Below are 20,575 nucleotides of genomic sequence, written 5' to 3' on the forward strand. Positions count from 1 at the left end.
TCACTCCTTCCAGTGGGGAAGACAGAGAAGGTGGGACAGGAGGCCCGGAGCCTTCCCCATGGAGGGCAGGCCTCCTTCTACACAGGAACAGGAAGCTCCGTGAAAGGCAGGACTCCTAAATGTTGCTTTAAATAAAGTGAGAGATAAGCAAAAAACCTGAAGACATAATATCTGGACTTTCTATAAAGAACACCTACAAATCGACGCATTAGGACACTGGGAATCCGGTTGAGAAGTGGACAGAGGCTACCGATAAGCAATTCACAGAAGAGGGAATAACAATGGCAAAGAAACATCTGGAAAGATCTTTGATCTCAGTAATAATCAAGGACTTGAGTTTTTAAATGTTTCTTCCCTTTCAGGTTGGCAAAAATCTTAAAAACTGATATTCTGGGGCACCTGGGTGGCTCAGTCGGTCAAGCATCCGACTTCAGCTCAGGTCATGATCTCGCGGATCGTGAGATCGAGCCCTGCGTCGGGCTCTGTGCTGACAGCTCAGAGCCTGGAGCCTGCTTCAGATTCTGTATCCCCCTCTCTCTCTGTCCCACCCCTGCTTGTGCTCTGTCTCTCTCTTTCAAAAAATGAATAAACATAAAAAATTAAAAAAAAACTGATATTCTTGAGTGTTGATGAAGATGGAGGGGAACAGGTTCTCTAACAGACTGTCAGAAGGAATGTGAATTGAGAAAGCCCTTCAAAGAGCAATTTAGTGGTGAATTAGAGCTTTAAATGTACATGTCCTCTGACACCACAAGTCCACTTACGGGATAGATGCAAGAAAAATATTCATATTTGTACACAAGCAAAAAAAAAAAAACCCATATACAAGCATGTTTATTGTTTGTAATAGTGACGATTTGGAGGCAATCTTGTCCATCAAGAGGGGAATGATAAAAATCTTCATATTTGGGGGCACCAGGCTGGCTCAGTTGGAAGAGCATGTGACTCTTGATCTCATGGTCATGAGCTCAAGCCCCACATGGGGTGTAGATTACTTAAATGAAAACAGAAAAACAAAAAACCTTCATATTTGGGTGGGGGTGCCTAGCTGGCTCTGTCGATAGAACATGTGACTCTTTTTTTTTTTTTTTTAAGTTTATGTATTTATTTTTGGGAGCAAGAGTGCATGCACGTGAGTGGGAAGGGGCATAGAGAGGGACAGACAGAACCCCAAGGAGGCTCTGTGCTGTCAGCACAGAGACCAATGAGGGGCTTAAACTCCTGAACCATGAGATCATGACCTGAGCTGAGATAAAGAGTCAGATGCTTAACCCACTGAGCTACCCAGGTGCCCTGAACATGTGACTCTCAATCTAGGGGTTGAGTTTGAGCCCCACGTTGCGTATGGAGATTACCTAATAATGAAATCTTAAAAAAACAAACAAAAAAACTTCATGTTTTGGAATCAAATGCTGTTGAAAGAATGGCCAAAGAAAGGGGAAGAGAACAGTAAGGTAAACGGAGTTTATTCATATTTTCCTAAAAAATGACTTCCTACATATATTGGATTATATACTGGAAAAAAACAAGCTGCAAAAAATATACACATAACACCATGAGTAGAATTCATGTGTGTAAAAATTAAAAATTAAACAAGGGAAGGACAGGATTTTGTAGTCAGAGTTGCTGAGATTTTTCAAAAATCCAAATGTAAAAAACACTTTTTTGAATATTCACACCTGTACCCTTTGAGTCACATATAGACTGGTTGTATTTAACCAAGTTTAAAGTTTGCACGTGGATGGGTGTGTAATTAGTTAAGGCTGTCAAGGCCTTGTGTGTTACTGATAGCATGCATATGTAAGAGAAGGGCACAAGAAAGCATCTGGGTGTGATCCAACCACCAGTAATAGAATAGAAACTAGGGGTACCTGGGTGGCTCAGTTGGTTAAGTGTCCAACCTTGGATCAGGTCATGATCTCAGGGTTTGTGAGTTCGAGCCCTGCATCAGGCTCTGACTGGTGGCGTGGAGCCTGCTTGGGATTCTCTCTCTTTCTCTCTCTCTGACCCTTCTGGACTTGCACTCTCTCTCTCTCTCTTTCAAAATAAATAAATCAACTTAAAAAAAAAAAAGAAAGAAACTAAAGGGTCAGTTATAGGACTCCCCTTTGAAAGATAAGGGTCTATAACACGAAACAGCAAATATTATAATACTCTTCCAAGAATATTATATGATCACTCATGCAAACAAGTTTCATAAAATGATTCAATGCTGTTTTGTATAATGATGTTATTCAATGTACTGTGTATACGAGATGATTCTATTTAAATGTGCTGAAGTTTTAGCGATAGAGTCCTAATGTAAATGTACCACGGATATTTCTCTATGATGTGCTTGGATACAATAGAAAACTATGAAAGAAAAATTTTTACCAAAGATTTAGTTTCCTTCTTGACACAGTCACAAGCAATCATAAATCTGTGTGATATGGACTGTTGCTGGCATACTGAATAAAGCAGGAAAGTTAAGTTCCAAAGCCTTAGCAATACAGACTCAATGGCTCAAAAAAAAATAATAGAGTAACACTTGAATATCGATATTCTTAAATCTAGGCACGGTTGGATGTGAAAACACATAACATGATATGTGGAGCCCAATCTGACCATACCGTGTAAAAGTGATATAAAGACCAGTAGCTCGAAAAAGAAAGTTAAATAGAAATGAAGATGCTCTTGTATTAGAACAAGGTAGGAAAGAGCTTAAGGAAGATTGGGTGAAATCGGGGCGCCTGGGTGGCTCTGTCGGTTAAGCCTCTGACTTCGGCTCAGGTCATGATCTCACAGTTTGTGAGTTCAAGCCCCACGTCAGGCTGACAGCTCAGAGCCTGGAGCCTGCTTCGGATTCTGTCTCCCTCGCTCTCTGCCCCTCCCCTGCTCGTGCTCTGTCTCTCTCAAAAAATAAATAAAAAACAACAAAAAATTAAAAAAAAAAAGATTGGGTGAAATAAAAAACATCAGCATAAACTCATGACTTTGAAAGATTAAGACTCTGATACAGGCTATATGAAATTATATAAATTTAGAAAATGCTATAAATACATAGTCCCAGTACCCAGAGAAGCAAGTATTTCCTGAAATGTGCACTATTCTGGATCTTGGGATGAAAGAAGCAAGTTAGTCCTGGGATACCTTGTTTTTAGAAAGAGTTAAGATGAAGTAGAAAGACCAGCCTGGTTGATTCCCTTACAGTTCCCAAGAGCTGAACATAATGCCTCTTGGTTTTTCTTTGCTACTTTGCTCTGTACGTTCACTTTATCCTTTCTGGCGGGCTGTCCCCAGGAGCTATGGTTCCATTAGGAAGGAGAAAAGACGGAATAGAAGTTGGGTAGGTGACCTACAATGTCTGTAACAGGTTATATGGTTGATCCAACTTGGGTCAGGTGCCCATTCATTGACCAGCTCATGTGACTTGGAGGAGAGAATCATATCAAAAAATGGCAGCACCCATTTATACCTTACGGGGAAGAAATGGTCAAAATTGTTCTGCCAAACCAAGGAACTCATCCCAGAAGAAGAAAACCATCCTTTATTTGTTATCTATTGCTGCTAACAAATTACCTGAAAACTTAGTGTCTTGAAACAACGAACATCAAAGAGTTTCTACAGGTCAGGAATCCAGGTGTAGCTTAGCTGGTATCTCTGATTCAAACCTTATCTGTCACGAGGCTGCAATTAAGATATTATTGGAGGTACAGTCTTTAGGCTTAATGGCAGCAGACTTTCTTCCAAGCTCACTCACATGGCTGTTGGCAGGTCTCAGATCCTTGCTGGCTGTTAGCCAGAGACATTAGTCCCTTGACTTACAGGCCTTTCCATCAGGCAGCTCACAATCTGGCAGCTGGTTTTCTGCAGAGCGAGTGAGTAGAAGAGCGAGAAAGGGCACCCAAGACAGAAGCCACAGCCTTTTTATAACCGAATCTCTGAGGTGACATTGTACCACTTTTGCCGTATTGTTAGAAGTAAGTTGCTAGGTCCAGCCCGCATTCAAGGGGAGAGGGTGGGAAGACTGGGAGGCAGACATCATTGGGGGGGGGGGGCGGATTTTACAGGCTGTCTACCATAGGTTCTAAGCAGGTAACACAATAAGAGACCACTGCACGGAGCAGTGACACATTGAATCCAAAAAAGTGGTGATTATAGTCTATTACAAACAAGCTGAGTCTATAGAAAAAGCCTTGAGGGGCACCTGGGTGGCTCAGTTGGTTAAACATCTGATTGGTGGTTTCGACTCAGGTCATGATCTCAGGGTTGGTGGGATCAAGCCTGCTTGGGGTTCTCTCTCTCTGCCCCTCTCCTGCTCACACACACTATCTCTCAAGACAAATAAATACATTAAAAAAAAGAAAAAGAAAAAGCCTTGAGGTTATGATGATACTACCAGAAGGATGTTAATATAAAATGTGCTAACAGGTGGCAGTAATGCTTACAGAAGTTTTTAAAAAAATTTTTAATGTTTATTTATTTTTGAGAGAGAGAGAGAGACAGAGCATGAGCAGGGGAGGGGCGGAGAGAAGGGGAGACACAGAATCCAAAGCAGCTCCAGGCTCTGAGCTGTCAGCACAGAGCCTGACTCGGGGCTCGAACTCACGGACCGTGAGACCATGAGCCGAAGTCGGATGCCTAACCCATTGAGCCACCCAGGCACCCCATGTGTACAGAGGTTCTTAAAAATTCATTTTTATTAAATCTGAAACATACAAAATGGTATTTATAAAATACAAGTGAGATATAAAGAATAGTGATAAAATGGAGGTGCGTAGATGCGTGATCATCTCAGCCAGTATAAGAGGAAGGGGATGGCCATTACTTCTGAAGCCTCCAATGCGCCCCTCTTGCCTCCCCGTCTGGGGTTCACCATCATCCTGTATTTTGTGATCATTATTCACTTGCCCGTCTTCACAGTTCTGCCACAGATGCTTGTATCCTTACACAAGATATTGTTTGGTTTTCCTTGCTTTTGACTTTATATAAATGGGATCACACTCTCTGTATTTTGCTTTTCACTCAAGATGATGTTTCTGAGATGTATCTAGCTGATATGTTCACACTGATGTTTCGAATTTGACCCGGACTTCTCCAAACTCTTCAGAGATCACTCGAATACAAGAGCAAACTCCATTTTATTATTTGAGCCACCAGCTTTCCCTTCACTTTTGCATACAACACTGGATGGCTATCCTGCAACTCACATGTATACGTATTAGTGGCCAATTGGGTTAGTTTTGTATTTTTGCTACATAAATAGTGCTGCCATGATCATCACTGGTTTCCTGGTCCACCCTTGCAAACATGTCTTCAGGGGATATACCTGGGAAAGGAACTGTGGGATCAAATGTATATAAAGGCTCAGCCTGAAGAGGTAATCCAGATTGTTTTCCAAAGTGATTGTAGTGATTCACACGTCGACCAGCAGTGAATAAATGTTTCAGTTGTTCCAAATCCAATCCGATATTTGGTAACATCTGGCTTAGTATTTTTTGCAAACCTGGGGGTAACTGGGTGGCTCGGTCGGTTAAGCGTCCGACTTTGTCTCAGGTCATGGGGGTTCTCGAGTTAAAGCCCCAAGTCGGGTTCTCTGATGGCAGCTCAGAATCCACTTCAGACCCTCTGTCCCCCTCTCTCTCTGCCCCTCTCCCGCTTGCTCTCTCCCTCTCAAAATAAATAAACATTAAAAAAAATTGTTTTTGCCAACCCGGAAGGTGTAAAATGAGTTTCATTAAGGTTTGGATTTGTATTTCACAGCAGGTGTGTGTGTGCATGTGTATATAATTTTTTTAACCACACTGGCAAGTGCAATCCGGTGATCAAACAAGACTCTGAACTCTACACTCAAATTTTCGCCATCATCCATGTAACTATTTACAAATTGTTGTTACCTTAACTCATTGTCATACTGAGTTCTTTGGATAAAAGTTAGATGCATAGAGTCAAGATCTGTAATAATAACTTAGTGTAATACCTGTGTTGCAAAGTGGTATATGGTAGAAAGCCAAATGGTGAATAAAGAAAATAATTTTCATGGGCACCGTACTCCTTTTGCGTTTATTTTGATGTATCATAGGAAGGTGCTGAAGAGAATTAGAGGGGAAAAGGAGTCATACACCTCTAGTTTATACATCATTTCTGCTGCCCTAAACAGTATACATGCAAAGAAGGAGTGGACCACTGATGTTGCTCAAATTTTGTTCCTGGTTAGACCCCAGCAGGTGGGGCTTTTCACAGACTCAGAGAAGTGTTACAAAGAAGTGTTAAAAAGGAATTACTTTCCTTAGATGTTATTCTGTACGGTCAACATTGGACTGTAAACATGCTGGAGTTGGGACTGATTAAAATGTTAAACTTAGTGAGGTCACATCCTGATTGGACTATACCCGAGAAACACGTTTCAGGACAAGTCCAAGTTCCAAGTATAACAAATGGGCAAGAGATCAGGTGATCATAATAGCTGGTGGCAGTCCGTTCTTAGAGGCAGAGCTGAAGAAATAGAACTTGCTAGCCACATGGATTAACTCTGATGCTGGCCTGGACCCCAGGTGTCTGAGCGGGCCTGACTTGGGGTGGAGGCAAGCAATGACAGAACAGACAGTGGAGGTTGGGTGTGCCTAACGTTGTACTTGGAGCTTCCTTCTCTCAAAGCTAGCACAGAAAACAGACCAAGGTGACTTCCACTCATGTATTGTTGGAATATAATTTACAAAATATATATATTTTTAAATTTATTTATTTTAAGGAGGGAGGGAAGCGCAGAGAGGGTGGGAAAGAGAATCCCAAGCAGGTTCCACACTGTCAGCGCAGAACCCAACATGGGGCTTGAACCCATGAACCGTGAGATCGGGACCTGAGCAGAAATCCAGTTGGGCGCTTAACCGACTGAGCCATCCAGGAGCCCCTAAACTTACAGTTTTTAAAAGCATTTTAGCAGAGTATTGAGACCTTAATCACCTATTTGCTGACCATGTGAACCTGCCCAATCGTTTGGGTTGAGGATGAACCCAACCTCATCCCAAGGATGAAATAAACGCATTCGAATTGTCTCAAGAAACATGAAGAGGCTACAAATACAAGAGCCCAGCTAAGAGTCAACATCCCAGCTTGGGAAGTGCACAGTCCCCCCGCAGCTGTGGGGTTGGCTAGCCTGGGGGACTCTACACAGAGGTTCTCAAGTTGCTACCTCTACCCATAGTGCTCTAGTGCTTGCTTACCCCCATCTCTGAACTAGCTTTCCACCTGACTCCTGCTTATTTTGTTTCTACAGCCACAATCATCTTCCGGCAAGACCACCTCTTAGTTGACTTTCTCCCAGGAACCTTGAAGAAGAGAATCTGATTGGCCAGATCATCTTCCCAAACCAGGCAAGTAAGGGGTCTTAGACCAGCGGAAGCCTTGGCTGCACTTGGATCAGATGTCCTCCTGTGGCCCAATCAGCTAGGGATAAGGGGGAACTGCCCCTCCGTAGCCCCTCAGTGCAGAGACCACTGGTGGGGCCAGTTTTCCTATAGGACTTTGGGCCGGCAAATACTGTAATGGACATTTCAAAGGAACCTAAGAAAAAGATTCAGAGATGGAACCAAGAGGTGCTTTAAAGTACTTTTACAGCATACGCACACACAAATATTGAAAAGCCCTAATGACCATCAATAAAGGATAAATTCTGGGCTGCCTGGGTATGCGACAATGAGCAGCAAATGCAAGGACTTTTAAGGATATTGAAGAACACGGGGAAATGCTCACAAAATCATATTAAATTAAAAAGCAGACCATAAAACTGTATGTACAGTATGATCAGAAGTCTCTAAGAAAAAAACCTGCACTTAGTTTATTTTTTAATCTGTAAGGGAGAGTTAATGGGTAGCGGTGCGCTGACTGGTGATTTAAATGCCCCCGATTTGGTCTTGTAGCCCTCAAACACTGCGTAAAGAACAGATACAGTGTTTATAATGAGGGAAAATACTAAGTCTTTTGCTAAAGTTCACGTTTCTCGAATTTAACTGGGCTCTCTCGCCCCTCTCCGCCGGCTCTCGGCCCAGGAGTCCCAGGCCCCGCCTGCCCCGCGCAGCTGGGGGGGCTGTGCCGCCCACGCCCGGACCCAGCTCCTTCCGCTCGGCCCTCTCGCCTCTCCCCGCCTTTCCCCTTCTCCGGTCTCGAAAAACGTCACTTTTCTGGACCATCCGCGGTCTTTTCCCGCTCGCTGCTTTTCTAACCTGAAAAGGCAGGCGCGGACGGCTGGTGGCTCGGCTCGCGGCGCCAGCGCGCCCCCGCTCGGTCGGCCTCCCGACACGCGCCCGCCCCGCCCCCGCCCCCGCCCCGCCCGCTTCCGCCTTCCGGCCCCGGACTCTGCCCCGCGAGCGTGTCCCCTGGCCGCTATGGCTCCGCTCCGCTTCTCGGCCAACGTGTCGTGGCTGTTCCCCGAGCTCCCCGGCCTCCCCGCGCGGCTCCGGGCGGCGGGCAGCTCGGGCTTCGAGGCCGCCGAGGTCGCCTGGCCGTACTCGGAGTCGCCCGAGGCGCTGGCGCGCGCGGCGCGGGAAGCGGGCCTGCGGCTGGTGCTGATCAACACGCCCCCCGGTGCGCCGCGGGGCCGAACCGGGGCGGCGGTCGTGGGAGGGGGGACGGACGGGGAGCGCCGGGGACGCTAGCCGCAGCTGACGTCCGTTCTCTCCTCAGGGGACCGAGAGAAAGGGGAGATGGGGCTGGGGGCCGTTCCCGGGAGGCAAGCGGCCTTCCGAGAGGGGCTGGAGCAGGCGGTGCTGTACGCCAAGGCTCTGGGCTGTCCCAGGTATCCTATGCTCTTCTCCTCCACCCCCCTCCCCTTCTTGCCCTGTCTCCTCCCAGACCCTGCCTCACGTTTGGGGTCTGGGAGAACAGGACGCCAGGTCAGAGAGCTCGGAGTCCGAGCGCACTGGCCTTTCCACTCCTTCAGTCCTGGTCCTTTGTCAGTTGCCTTTGGATTTTATCTGTCGTGTGCGGTTCTCCTGTTTGCTACTCTTTCATCCTGGGATCCTGTGCTGGGGACTGTCTGACCAGGGAGGTAGCCAGCTAAACATACAGAGATCCAGTTGAGGAAGGGTCAGTTCATGGCAGCTGTGGGAGCAGAGTAGGCACCTGTCTGGGATCAGAGGAAGCTTCTTACAGGTAGTGATGTTGAACAGGGTCTCTTGATGGAAGGAGCACTGGAGGCGAGGATGCAGCGGAGAGAGACCAGGGAAGGCTTCGTTTGCTCAGCAGAATTCCTAAGGTTGGAAATGTGACCTTTTGGAGTTGAGTGTGGCCGAGAAAGATCAGGTGGTAACAGGAGGAGGTAGAAGGCACACCATGGGGTTGATCAAATAAACACATCCCACCGAGTGCGAATGGGCTGAAGTGGAACTGGAAACGGGTCATTACTGGCGAGTGGTGGGGGCAGAAAGCAGATGGGAAGAATCTAAGGAGCAGATGCAGGAAGTGGAGACAAGCAGCATGGAATACTCATGGGAAAGGGTCAAAATAATTTCTAGAAAGGGAGGCTGACACATGTTTACAGCCTGAGGAGAGGACCACTGGAAAGGAGATGGACAGGGAGAGCCGAGTGAGAGGTCTCTGAAGCAGGAAGACGGGGTGTCTCTCAGAAGGCATCTGGGGAAGGGCACGGCCTCAGGCTGACCATGGAGTGTGAGGGTGCCGGAGGGCATCACTGCCAGGTGATAGATCACCAGCAGGGGAGATGGGGGGAAGGCAGCTGGAGGAGATGCCCACAGGGAGCCAAAGGAGGGCCTTGCTTCCAGGACGGACTCCCCAGCCCCCACCAGTGCTGTCTCCCCCCAGGATTCACCTGATGGCTGGCCGAGTACCCCGGGGTGCTGACCGAGCAGCAGTCAGGAGTGAAATGGAGACAGTTTTTCTGGAGAACCTGAGGCACGCGGCTGGGGTTTTGGCTCAGGTGAGACCAAGAACAAACGGACACACGATACTTACACGAATGCCCATGTGTGCAGAGGGGGCACACGGTGGGCAGAACAGATGAGGCACAAGGCCGGGCACTAGCCCAGCTCACAGGGAACGGGGAGGGGCTTCACCAGTGACTGACTGATGGGACACAGGTCCACCATGCTAGGAGAGCCTCGTGGGACTGCTGGAGCCCATCAATACCCGCAGCACTGACCCTCAGTACTTCCTGGACACGCCCCAGCAGGGTAGGACTGCAGCCTTGTGCCCCCTCCAGTCCCGTGTGATCCTTGTGCTCTCCTTGTGTCTCACTGCCCTCTCCCCGCTTTCTCTCCCAGCGGCAGCCATCTTACAGAAGGTTGGAAGACCCAACCTCCAGTTACAGATGGTGAGTGGAAGAAAGGGAGTGCTTCACAGAAGGCCCGTGTTCTCCACATCTGGGAAGAATGGGGTGAGGGAAAGGGCCCTGCAGGGCCTCTGACTGTAGTAATCTCTACGCAGGACATATTCCATTGGCAGATCATGGATGGCAACCTGACAGGAAACATCCGGGAGTTCCTACCCCTTGTTGGTGAGAGGGGTCTCTTGGCTCCTTGTTGTCTGCTGTGTTACTCCCTCTATCCTCCCACCCCTTCAGACCCTCGCATCTGTCCCTCGGGCCCCAGCTGGAGCGTGGGCCCCACATCTGCCCACATCTGTCTCCAGGGCACGTGCAGGTGGCACAGGTCCCGGGCCGGGGGGAACCTGACAGCCCTGGAGAGCTGAACTTCCCCTATCTATTCCAACTGCTGGAGGATGAAGGCTACAAGGGCTTTGTGGGCTGCGAGTACCAGCCTCAAGGTGAGGGGGTGCTGGGGCTCCAGGCCTAGGGCTGGGGAACGGAGCTCTGAGGGATAGGTAGCAGACATGGCTGTTTTTCTCCCCACGGGTCGAGATGCCACGGCCTCCCTCTCTCCTCAGGAGACACAGCAGAGGGCCTGAACTGGCTTCGTTCCTACTGGGATAGGCGGGGCCGCCCACAGGCTGGCCAGTGAGGTCCTGCCCGGCACCCACCTGCCTCTGTGGGACAGTGCACCAAGCATCCCAAATCTCCTGAATTAAAAGACCACCTGCTGAACGTTTTCCTCTGTGTGTTATTGGGTGGGGGGAGGACACACGGTGTCTAAACTTCTGTCTCCCTGGGTTACTTCCCTCCTGTTGAGAAGGGACGTACAGCTCACACTCAAGTCCTCCAGTCCGTTGTGCCAGTGTCACTGTGGAGATGGGGGTTTTCGAGCCCACCTCTTCATTAACACACCAGAAACCACGGGTCCGAGAGCAATGGGGCTTGCCTGTGGTCACAGGGGCTTCAGAAGCAGAGCTGGGATGGGAACCAAGTTGTCGTTATCTCAACAACAATGTTTGGCGATGATGTTCACGTGGGAAATGAAGACCAGAGGGCTTAAAATGCAGGGAGGCTGAAAGCAATCAAAGACTTGAGAGGCAGCATTCAGGCAGAGGAGCTCTCAGGGGTGAGTGCTTGGCACCTGGTGTGAATTCCTGGGACTCCACCAGGGCAGCAGGCAGGTGGAGTCCCTTTCTGGGGAGGGTCCAGGGGCCTGAGAGGAGATGGGCACCTCAGGGAACTGACCTGACCCTCTGGAGCCCTGGGCCGGTCACCCTGGCAGGTGCTCAGCGGGGCAGCTCCTACTGCTAGGCTGCGACTCAGGCCCCTGAGATCTAGTCACAAAGCCTTCGGTGTCTGTCAGTGTCTGGGCCCAGAAGGGCTGGTCAGTCCTGCTTCAAGTGGACAGTCTCACAGATCCATGGTTTGAGTAAGGATGACATTCACTGGTCTGGGCCTCACAGGAGGCGGGTCCAGAGGGTGAAGCAAGCTGTGTTGATGACGGACTCCAGGTGGTGGTAGGTGGAGACCAGCTGGGCAGGAGGGCTCTCACTGTCCTGGGGCTGCACCGGGAAGGGCTCTCGGAAAACCACTGTCAGAGACTGTGGGGAACATGGTGGGGGTGCCATGGGGAGTGGAGGGCAGAGTGGGTACCGGGGGCAGGGCTCCCCAGCCTCAGCAGGCTCCGGGCAGAGCCTCCCACTGGGCTGACGCAAAGCCCCTCCCCCCTGTGCTCACCGTCTTTCCCAAGTGGGAATCCAGAAACACCAGCACAAAACAGTCTGTGAACTTCTGATTCAGCACAACCTGCAATGAAAGACAAAGTGAGGTGGGGAGTGAGGTCTGTCTCACCTGAGGCAGCATCCCTCTTCCTCGAGGGCATTCTGGAAGTGGGACCCATTTGAGGAAGGCCTGCGTCCATCACCAAACCTGCGCCCACCCGCATTCCACAGTCACCCAGGACCTTGTCTCTAAACTGAACCTCAGTCCTCGTCCTCACTGACTCCCAGTCAGCCTGACCGGAAGTCTGTTTCAGAGGTCATCTACCGAGAGGCCGCGCACAAAGCCGAAGTGTATCAATGAAGGAGAGTTCTCTACACTTGACACGACCCCTCCTTGCCTCCTGTCCTGGGTCTCGTATCTCTTTGACCTCCCCTGGGACACGTCTGTCTGTCCCTATGCTCAGCTCTGCAATCCCTTCCACATGATTCCTTTACTCCCAGGCTTCAGTTCATGTAGATGCTGCCCAGGTCTCCCTCCTGGGCTCCAGTTCCTGGCATCCATATACCTTCTAGAATATGGTCCTGGGAGGGCCTCACGACTTCAGACTCCACTTGTCACCTGTCCCCCAAGGCTGCTCCTACTTCAGGCTCCCACCACCCGCAGAAGCACCCCATCTGCTCACACCCCCTGCACAACTGCAGCTAGACCAACTCACGTCCACATCCAAAGATGCCCCTTCCCACCCTGAAACTACCCTTCTCCACAAGCAGGGTTGCAGGACCCCTCTCTACAGACCAACTCCTACTTTTGAAGCCCTCTTCTGCACGTCTCCTCCCCAGAACCACTGCTTTTGTCAGGCCCACCTCTTCAGTCTCTTAATTCCATGCTCTCGTGAACCCTTTTCTACCTGGCCCAGGCAGTGCTTTCAGTCTCTCACACGCCCCTGGGCATCGGGCTAGGAGGCACGTTCTGAGTCTGGGGTGGGGCCTGAGAGTTTGCATTCTGGCAAGCTCCCAGGTGCCACTGCCGCTGCCGGCCTGAGGACCACACTTTGGGTAACGGGGCTTTAAAGCTCCAGAGGCCCTTTCTGGGATTCCTGCCCCTAAGACCAACCACTGATGAAGTTCCAGAGCTTGGCCCTCGGGATCTCTAGCCAAAGGTTTGTGTTTTTGTGAGCTTTTGAGGACAGAGCTCTAGGCTGTTTTCACGAATCCCATGTTGAGGGTCAAGTGCTTGAAGGGTTTTACATGGATCCGGGTAGTCTCATTTCATCTAGGCCTCTTTCCAGAGCAGACCTTGTTCAGGCAGGCTGGGGCTCCTTCGGGGGACACCTGTCATCTCTCTGATGAGGACTTCCGCTGTGTCTCCCCTTTCAGGGGAGGATCAGGGAGACTTACCAGGTACTGAGTTCCCAAGTCTGGGCTCTGGAAATGGCGACAGCTCTGAGGAAAACGGCTTAGGAGAACCTTGATCAGGCTCTGGTACCAGGAGACCGTCATAGACAGGAAGCAGTCCTAGGGGAAGGTCCATGGGGCTGGATCTGCTGTCCCAGAGCCACCCGAGGCCTCTGCACCCTCTACCCTGGCTGCTGGTAGGATTCCTAGTATCCAAACCAGCCCCTTCCAGAATCCACAGCTGCTTACCAGCTGGGGGTCAATGTCCCCGATGGATTTGGCATGGACTGCTTCCAGTAGCTCCTCCAGCTCAGCCAGGGCCAGGCGCCCCCCGAGCCGTAGCCGGTCAGGCCCTGGAGGCTCCAGCAAAAAGAGGCGCTTCCAGAGGGTGTCCCGGCGGCAGTGCCCTCCGGCCAGCCGGACCAGCTGAGCCAGCCGTGCCCGTGCCACGCCTACCTCCGTAGCCAATGGGGGGAACAGGGGAGCTGGTCCAGAGGCCAGGCCAAGCCCTGAGGCCTCCCCGGGGCTACCAGCTGAGCTCCCGGGAGTTTCCGGCTCAGGGGGCAGTCTGGGTGGCTTCCGGAACCGGCGCATGTCAGCAGTGAGCCTGGGGAAGAGCTCTCGTTGGCTGGTGAGCACCACGAAGAACTGCAGCCTGGGGGGCGGGAGGGGTAGGAATGTGGTGATCGCAACAGGAGACGCTCAGAGCAAGGGCACAGGGGAGCTGGACAACGAGCACAGTCAAGGTGGGGGATCTGCTGACCGCAGAACGTGCCGCTCAGCTTCTCCTTGCTCTTCAAAGGGTGCAGCACAGTGACACACAAGCAGAGACACATCAAAGTCATCCTGGTGACGAAGTCCCTCAGAGTCCAGGTAGGAGCCAGAGCTGTACAATGAGGGTGGGTGAGATGCCAACACTGAGGTTCTAATGAAGCCAACCCCCTCCTCCCTCCTGCTCGAGACTCTGTCTCCCTACTGCCAGGATGGCCTCGACCTCAGCTTCACCAGATCACATGCTGGTGCCCCCTTGCCACTCTACCTGTGCCATGCTGATACCAGGGCATATTCATTATGTTCTGGGCCTCCTGGCCGCGCCATCCGCAATGGCTTCATGTGGTAGGAGCTGGCATGGTCGGCCACGTAGTTATACAGCTGGTGGGCAGCAATGAGTGGTGTGGAAAGCTCCAGGGTCCCTGAGGGGCAAGTTACAGGAGATGCTGAGCCTGGGACAGACACACTGCATGGGTGGGGCAGGAGGTTAGAAATCCCTAAGGCTCTGATCGACAAGTGGCCTGGCTCTGTTTTTCTGGGGAGCTCCTGTGGAACATCGAGATGGGACAAAAGTGGCTCGGGAGAGACAGAGGGCAGGGTACACATGACACAGGATCTAAACTTTGATGTGAAACAGCGTGAAGAACTTAAGATAAAGACACAAACCAGAGACATGGGGACAGGGTCCAAGTGACCTGAGGCGATTAACAATACAGGACAGGAGGTGCAGAGACTAGGTCTGGCCCCAGGAAGTGGTCCCGTCGGCCCTGGCTTGGAGACACCCTGTGGTCTATTTCTGGTTCACTGGCTTGCCCTTGGGCACAGACCTTGGTAAATGTGATTACGACCAAAGTGGGGCCCATCAGGGTGGTGGGCCAGGAAGTGTCGCAGGAAGGTGGTGAGGTGGTAGCCATGTCGCAGCACTAGGTGGGCACCCAGGACGTGTTGGTGCACCAGGCGCAGGTGGAAGTCGTAGCTGAATGAGTGCACGTGCATCAGGTCCCGCACCTTGTCACATTCCTCAGTGAACAGCATGGACAGCTGGGGAGGTGGCGGCAGGGGACTGGGTCAGGATATGGCACACGGCCCAGCACATTCCCATTTCTCTCCCATCAATGGGAGGTTCAAGATTCACCCTGTTGCTGTGGGCCTGGGGGAACCCCGTCTGCCGGAGTAACTTCTATGGGGAGCCCTCCTCATTACGTCCCCTGTTTCATACAGTATCGTGACTCTGTTGACGTGAAACCACGACCATTTTGATAGATGGGCCTTTTCACTCTATCCCAGATTCCAATAAAGTCTGAGGCAGATTCACTGACGCAAAAAATCCTTGTTCAGTGTCTTACTAGGTACTGTTCTGGGTGCTGGGGATACAGCGGGAAACAAGCAAACCCTACCTTCAAGAGCTCCCGTTCTAGTAAGTGGGTAGGTAGGATGATAACTGTTAGGCAGAATAAATGAGGAGGCAGTACGCTAGAAGGTGGGGTTGTGGAAAATCTAGTAAAGCAGCTGCAGTTTTAAACAGGGTGATCCGGGTAGGCCAGGTGTGTAATTTACTATTAGAAAGTCTTTCCCGGCCCCTCCCATCTCTCCAGCTTTACCTTCCCATCAAAGCACCGCTCTTCCCAGTACATCATACATTCTCTTCACACTTTTGTAACTGCTTGTTCTCTCTGCCTGGAATGCTGCTCTCCCTGCTCCCCAAATGTGGCTAACTCCTACTCAATCGTAAAGCTTCATCTGGGATATCCTGCGAAGGCTAGGCCGGGGTAGGCCTCCTCTAATTGATCTGCGAATGAATGAACCACAAACGGAGGAAGGAAGGAAGGCAGAGACACAGAGCTGGTGCTTCTCTTGGTGGAAATCACCATCACTGAGAGTGTTAGCGGCTGGATCTGCGGTGCTGGGATGGTGGAATCTACACGACCATTCCATCAGAAGCACTGGGCACAGGAGTTACTAGGAAAGGAAATAACTGGCTGTCAAAGAAGTGACAGCCTAGGGGCCAGGGGAGCTGTGTGATCTTGGCTGAGTCATGGTCTCTCAGCCTTAGTTTCCTCATGTACATGAATATAAAGTAAAGGTCTTTGTAAAGCTAGAGAGCTTGTGATAAACTGAAATAACCAAGGACTACGATTATCATGAGCACCAGAGAGGCGGCCGAAGAAATGTCACAGGATGCTCACGGAGGAGGGGAAGAGGAAGAAAGGAAGGCTCGGGGACACTGGTGTCTGGGACATCACTGATTTCACTGTTAGGAAGGCACACGATGATGTGTTACCTTAGGGCTCACGTCCCCCAGACCTAGATTCCAACCCCAGTACTGCCACCAACTAGCATGTGCCCAGGCAATTAATATCCATGCACATCGGTTTCCTCAAGTGTGCAGCAGGAGGAAAACTCTCCGCTGAGCACATACTCCACACTTAATAAACAACAGCAACAATAAAACAATTTATAAATCTAAGTAGGGTCAGAGATTACACAAGTAGGGGCAAAGCGAGCCAAACTGGATGGAAATCAGGGGCAGAGAAGCCACAAGGACTTCAAGAAGCTCGAGAGAGTCACGGGGGTGGGTCTTCCCCGCCAGTACAGCACTACACGGACAGCGTACCTGCTCGTCCAGAGCTCCCTTCATAGCGCTCTGGCCCAGGTAGGTTCCTGCACGTAAAGTCCCCACGCTTTTCTAGGTCACCTTATCTTGTGATGAGTGGACTAGGGATCCACACTCAAGTCAAAGGCAACCATCTATGGGCTGGACGTGAGCATTCCAGATATGAGGAGTCTGACTAGGCCCAGTCAGACCTTGATCTCAAACTAGATGAGAGGCACAGAGAAGGTACAGGCCCTCATATGACATGCCTGATGACCTGAAGGAGCTGAACTAACTCAAGTACAGAGGGCTTTAGGTCCCTGACCTCACTCAATCCTCTGACTCATTCTGAGCACTCCTGAGTTGTGTGGCCCTCACCGGTACAGGGCTCTGCCCTGAGGCCGACAGGGATGTAAATAACAACTAAGGGCCAGGGGTATGCTGTGTGGCTGGGAACTCTGGTCCTCACTCTAAGTGTTAGTGATGACACTGACAAAGTCTGGCTGTCTCCAGCTCTAGATTAGGCCAGGACTGCCCTTGGCACTGGCCTACCCATGTGTCAGGTTACCCACTATGTTCAAATGTGCTAGCTGACCATCTCTGGTTATGGCTTAACCACAGTGCCAGGCTCCTGTCAGTGCCAGACCAGCCACGGTGCTGGACTGCCTTCTGCCTCCAGTGCTATGGTTGAATAACAGCTCCGGGCCATCGACACAGTGACACTGATGGGTGGATGACCCAGTCATGGCACCAGAATGACCACTGACTTGGCCAGCCCACAGCAACAGATCACCACTGGGCCAGACTATCTGTGTTCCTCTTACTGGCCACAGCACACTGGGGATGTGCTGAGTATGCCCGAGACCCCCTATTCCCTCTGTTCCTACCACATACCTGAGAGTTGACAGCTTGCCCCATGGGGATTCGGGAACATTCTAGGGCGAACTGTTTGACACAGAAGTAACAGCCCTGGAGAGAGGGTGAAGATGAGGTCAGGGGGGCAAGAGACAGATGGATCTGGCTCTCCCTACTCAGTGCTCCTCCTGCTCACCTGAAAAGCCAGCTCCATGAGGATGATGCCCCCGGGCAGTGCCCTCTGTAGGTGGTAGGTGGTGACTGGAGAGCCAGTGCTCTAAAGAAAGGAGACAAACCGGGGTTCAGGGGCAGGGGTTGGAGATTCACCAGCCTCGAACCCGCAGGGGAGGATCAGGGATGCTAGCTTGGGTCTGGGGCCTCATGGGTTTCACTGTCAGTGAAGGTACACAATGATGCATTACCTTGGGGCTCCCATCAGTCTTGGTTTTAGGGCAGGAGAAGGAGCCACGCCCCTCTGTTCCAAGGATAGCCATGGCCCGCAGCCGGCTGGTGCTGCAGGAAACAGAACAAGAGGATGAGGCAGGCCAGCGGGTGAGGCGGTATGGCCTGCACACCTAGAATCCATTTCATGGGCGAGCAGGGGTGGAAACAGGGCCAGAGAGGGGATGGAGCTGCCTGGGCTCCCGTGTCGGGTAAGTGGCCGAGACCAGAGTCCAGGTCTAGAGCGTGGGGCAGGATTCTCTCCACAGCAGCTGCTGCGGTCAGGGGAAGCCAGAGGAGTACTCCATGGGGAGGGAGGCAGCAGGCCTCGCTCTACCAGTGAGAGAAGGAGGGTCAGGTGAGGGTGCGAGAGAGGCTGCTGGGACTGTGGGGAGACACCGTGATGCGTACTGGGGGCAGTGGGAGCGGGGGGACGGAGAGGCTGATGCACGTCTAAGATTTCAGGAGGCAAATTCAAGCACATGCTTGAGGCCGTAGTTAGGCACTTTTGCTGAGAGGGAAAAAGGCTTTTTTTTTTTTTTTTGACTAAGAAACGGCAGCTTCAGTGTCCCATAGGTCTGCTCAACTCAGAGGCAAGGGGAGCAGAGAAGCAGGGAAGGTACTGTGAAGAAGGGAAATAGGGACCAGTGGGACACACTCATCACTTCAGGAGCTATAAACTGCCAGAGTTCTTGCTGGCAGTCTGGGGTGGGGAGTGTCAAAGCCTCTGGGGAAAAGCAGCGTCTCATTTAATCCTCAAAGAAATTGGGACAAGACTTAGGCAGCGATTGGAAATGGTTAAAGACTGATGAGAAAGGAAGGCCTGACAATAAATTTTGCTCTAGAAATGTATTTTTCAACCCAGTGTCTTTTGTTTTAAAAAGGAATCCAGGGGCGCCTGGGTGGCGCAGTCGGTTAAGCGTCCGACTTCAGCCAGGTCACGATCTCGCGGTCCGTGAGTTCGAGCCCCGCGTCAGGCTCTGGGCTGATGGCTCGGAGCCTAGAGCCTGTTTCCGATTCTGTGTCTCCCTCTCTCTCTGCCCCTCCCCCGTTCATGCTCTGTCTCTCTCTGTCCCAACAATAAAAAAAAAAAAAAAAAAAACGTTAAAAAGGAATCCAGGGGCGCCTGGATGGCTCAGTCGGTTAAGCGTCCGACTTTGGCTCAGGTCACGATCTCATGGTTTGTGGGTCTGAGCCCCGTGTCGGGCTCTACGCTGACAGCTCAGAGCCTGGAGCCTGCTTCAGATTCTGTGTCTCCCTTTCTCTCTGCTCCTCCCCTGCTCACATTCTCTCTCTCGCAAAAATGAATAAACATTAAAAAAAATTTTAAAAATTAAAAAATTAAAAAATTAAAAAAAAAAAAAAAAAAAAAGGAATCCAGAGTTTCGGGAAGAGCTTCACTGAATGGAAAGTATGGACGCTGAAGTCTCTCAGAGACACTCCTTTAGGGGGACCTGTCTAGACAGCAAGCAGAGCTCCTGCTCAGTCCCTGTTGCCCAGAAACGAGAGGGGTGAGGTCCCAGAGGCACAGGCCTGTCCTCTCCTCCTAATGCCTGGAAGAGCAAGGGAGGCCTGGCAGCTGGAACGCTGGTTTCAGAAATGCTAAGGAGTTGGAATTGGCTTTCTGGGCCAAGTGGTGTCTTGAGGAAGGAAGTACAACTTACCAGCTTAAAAACAGAGAGGAGGGAGAGAACGCCTTGATAAACTCACAAACGTGGAGACCCAAAAGTAACCGTGCCATGTGAAGAGATATGTTCCCATGGCCACTGGGAAGGGGCTGGGAACGCAGACTCTGGAGGCCCAGATGTTGAGATGAACATAAAGCAGGGGCCACGGAAACGGGGATTTGAGATTTGACACAGAACAGGGAAGGTGGCTATGGATGTTTCATGTGCTCTGGGGAGAGGAAAGGTGATGACAGAAGAGCTGCCTACTTCCCAAGACTCAGGCCTGTCACAACTGCCCACGAGCAGGCCAGACACAGGGGTCTCTGTTGAGAGAGACCACTAGCTTCCTGGGGCCATGAAGGGCTTCCTGGGCCACGAAGCATGTGAAATACCAGGAGGGGCCCATGCAGGATCTGGCCAGGAATCAGTAAGCCCCAGATTCAGAAGCCTGGGAGCTTCACATGCGTGGTTGTACACCGGCACGTAAGCAACAAGACGTACGCGGGCATGAACCCTGTGAGGATGTACACGGCTCCGCGAACAAACGTGGCCACGAGGTTTAGACGACGTGCGGGAGGCCTGCACGAAAGCGTCCAAGATCCTCATGCATATGTTCAGCCCGGTGGGATGAACGTGCACGAGAACCCAGTTGTTCCAACGGGACCCGTGTGAAGAGAGCAAGGGTGTGTGGGGCCTGGCCCGCGGCGGAGGGGAACGGGGGGGGGGGGGGGGGGGGGGGAGGGGGGGGCCCCCGGGGGGGGGGGGGGGGGGGGGCGCCGGCCCCCCCAAAAAGCCCACACGCTGCGGAGGTTCGACCCAGCCTCCGGCG

At 51.3% G+C, this 20,575-nt stretch overlaps 2 protein-coding genes across 3 annotated transcripts in view; one reads left to right on the top strand and one right to left on the bottom strand.

The window, feature by feature from the left end:
• The first annotated feature begins 8,324 nt into the window (after positions 1 to 8,324).
• HYI (hydroxypyruvate isomerase (putative)) lies at positions 8,325 to 11,039 on the top strand. Of its 2 annotated transcripts, XM_049617334.1 has the most exons (9): positions 8,325 to 8,562; positions 8,662 to 8,774; positions 9,150 to 9,232; positions 9,799 to 9,913; positions 10,088 to 10,166; positions 10,257 to 10,306; positions 10,420 to 10,489; positions 10,624 to 10,758; positions 10,879 to 11,039. In XM_049617334.1, exons 1-9 carry the CDS (start codon positions 8,364 to 8,366, stop codon positions 10,950 to 10,952), a joined length of 918 nt encoding a protein of 305 aa, XP_049473291.1. In that variant the 5' UTR covers positions 8,325 to 8,363; the 3' UTR covers positions 10,953 to 11,039. The 2 variants fall into 2 exon arrangements, with proteins under 2 accessions (XP_049473291.1, XP_049473290.1); XM_049617333.1 differs by lacking the exon at positions 9,150 to 9,232 and having other exon boundaries at positions 8,662 to 8,773.
• Positions 11,032 to 20,575, bottom strand: part of SZT2 (SZT2 subunit of KICSTOR complex) — a 52,365-nt gene continuing 42,821 nt past the window's right edge. The window contains exons 63-72 of the mRNA XM_049617335.1: positions 18,061 to 18,151; positions 17,835 to 17,915; positions 17,678 to 17,752; positions 15,018 to 15,231; positions 14,459 to 14,612; positions 14,183 to 14,305; positions 13,669 to 14,074; positions 13,423 to 13,539; positions 12,041 to 12,109; positions 11,032 to 11,904 (exon numbers count right to left, since the gene is read on the bottom strand). Coding sequence (XP_049473292.1) covers positions 11,761 to 11,904; positions 12,041 to 12,109; positions 13,423 to 13,539; positions 13,669 to 14,074; positions 14,183 to 14,305; positions 14,459 to 14,612; positions 15,018 to 15,231; positions 17,678 to 17,752; positions 17,835 to 17,915; positions 18,061 to 18,151 — 1,474 coding nt within the window. The 3' untranslated portion in view covers positions 11,032 to 11,760. The remainder of the gene's footprint in view (positions 11,905 to 12,040; positions 12,110 to 13,422; positions 13,540 to 13,668; positions 14,075 to 14,182; positions 14,306 to 14,458; positions 14,613 to 15,017; positions 15,232 to 17,677; positions 17,753 to 17,834; positions 17,916 to 18,060; positions 18,152 to 20,575) is intronic.

This window comes from Panthera uncia (assembly GCF_023721935.1).
Source record: "Panthera uncia isolate 11264 chromosome C1 unlocalized genomic scaffold, Puncia_PCG_1.0 HiC_scaffold_4, whole genome shotgun sequence".
NCBI lineage: Eukaryota > Metazoa > Chordata > Mammalia > Carnivora > Felidae > Panthera > Panthera uncia.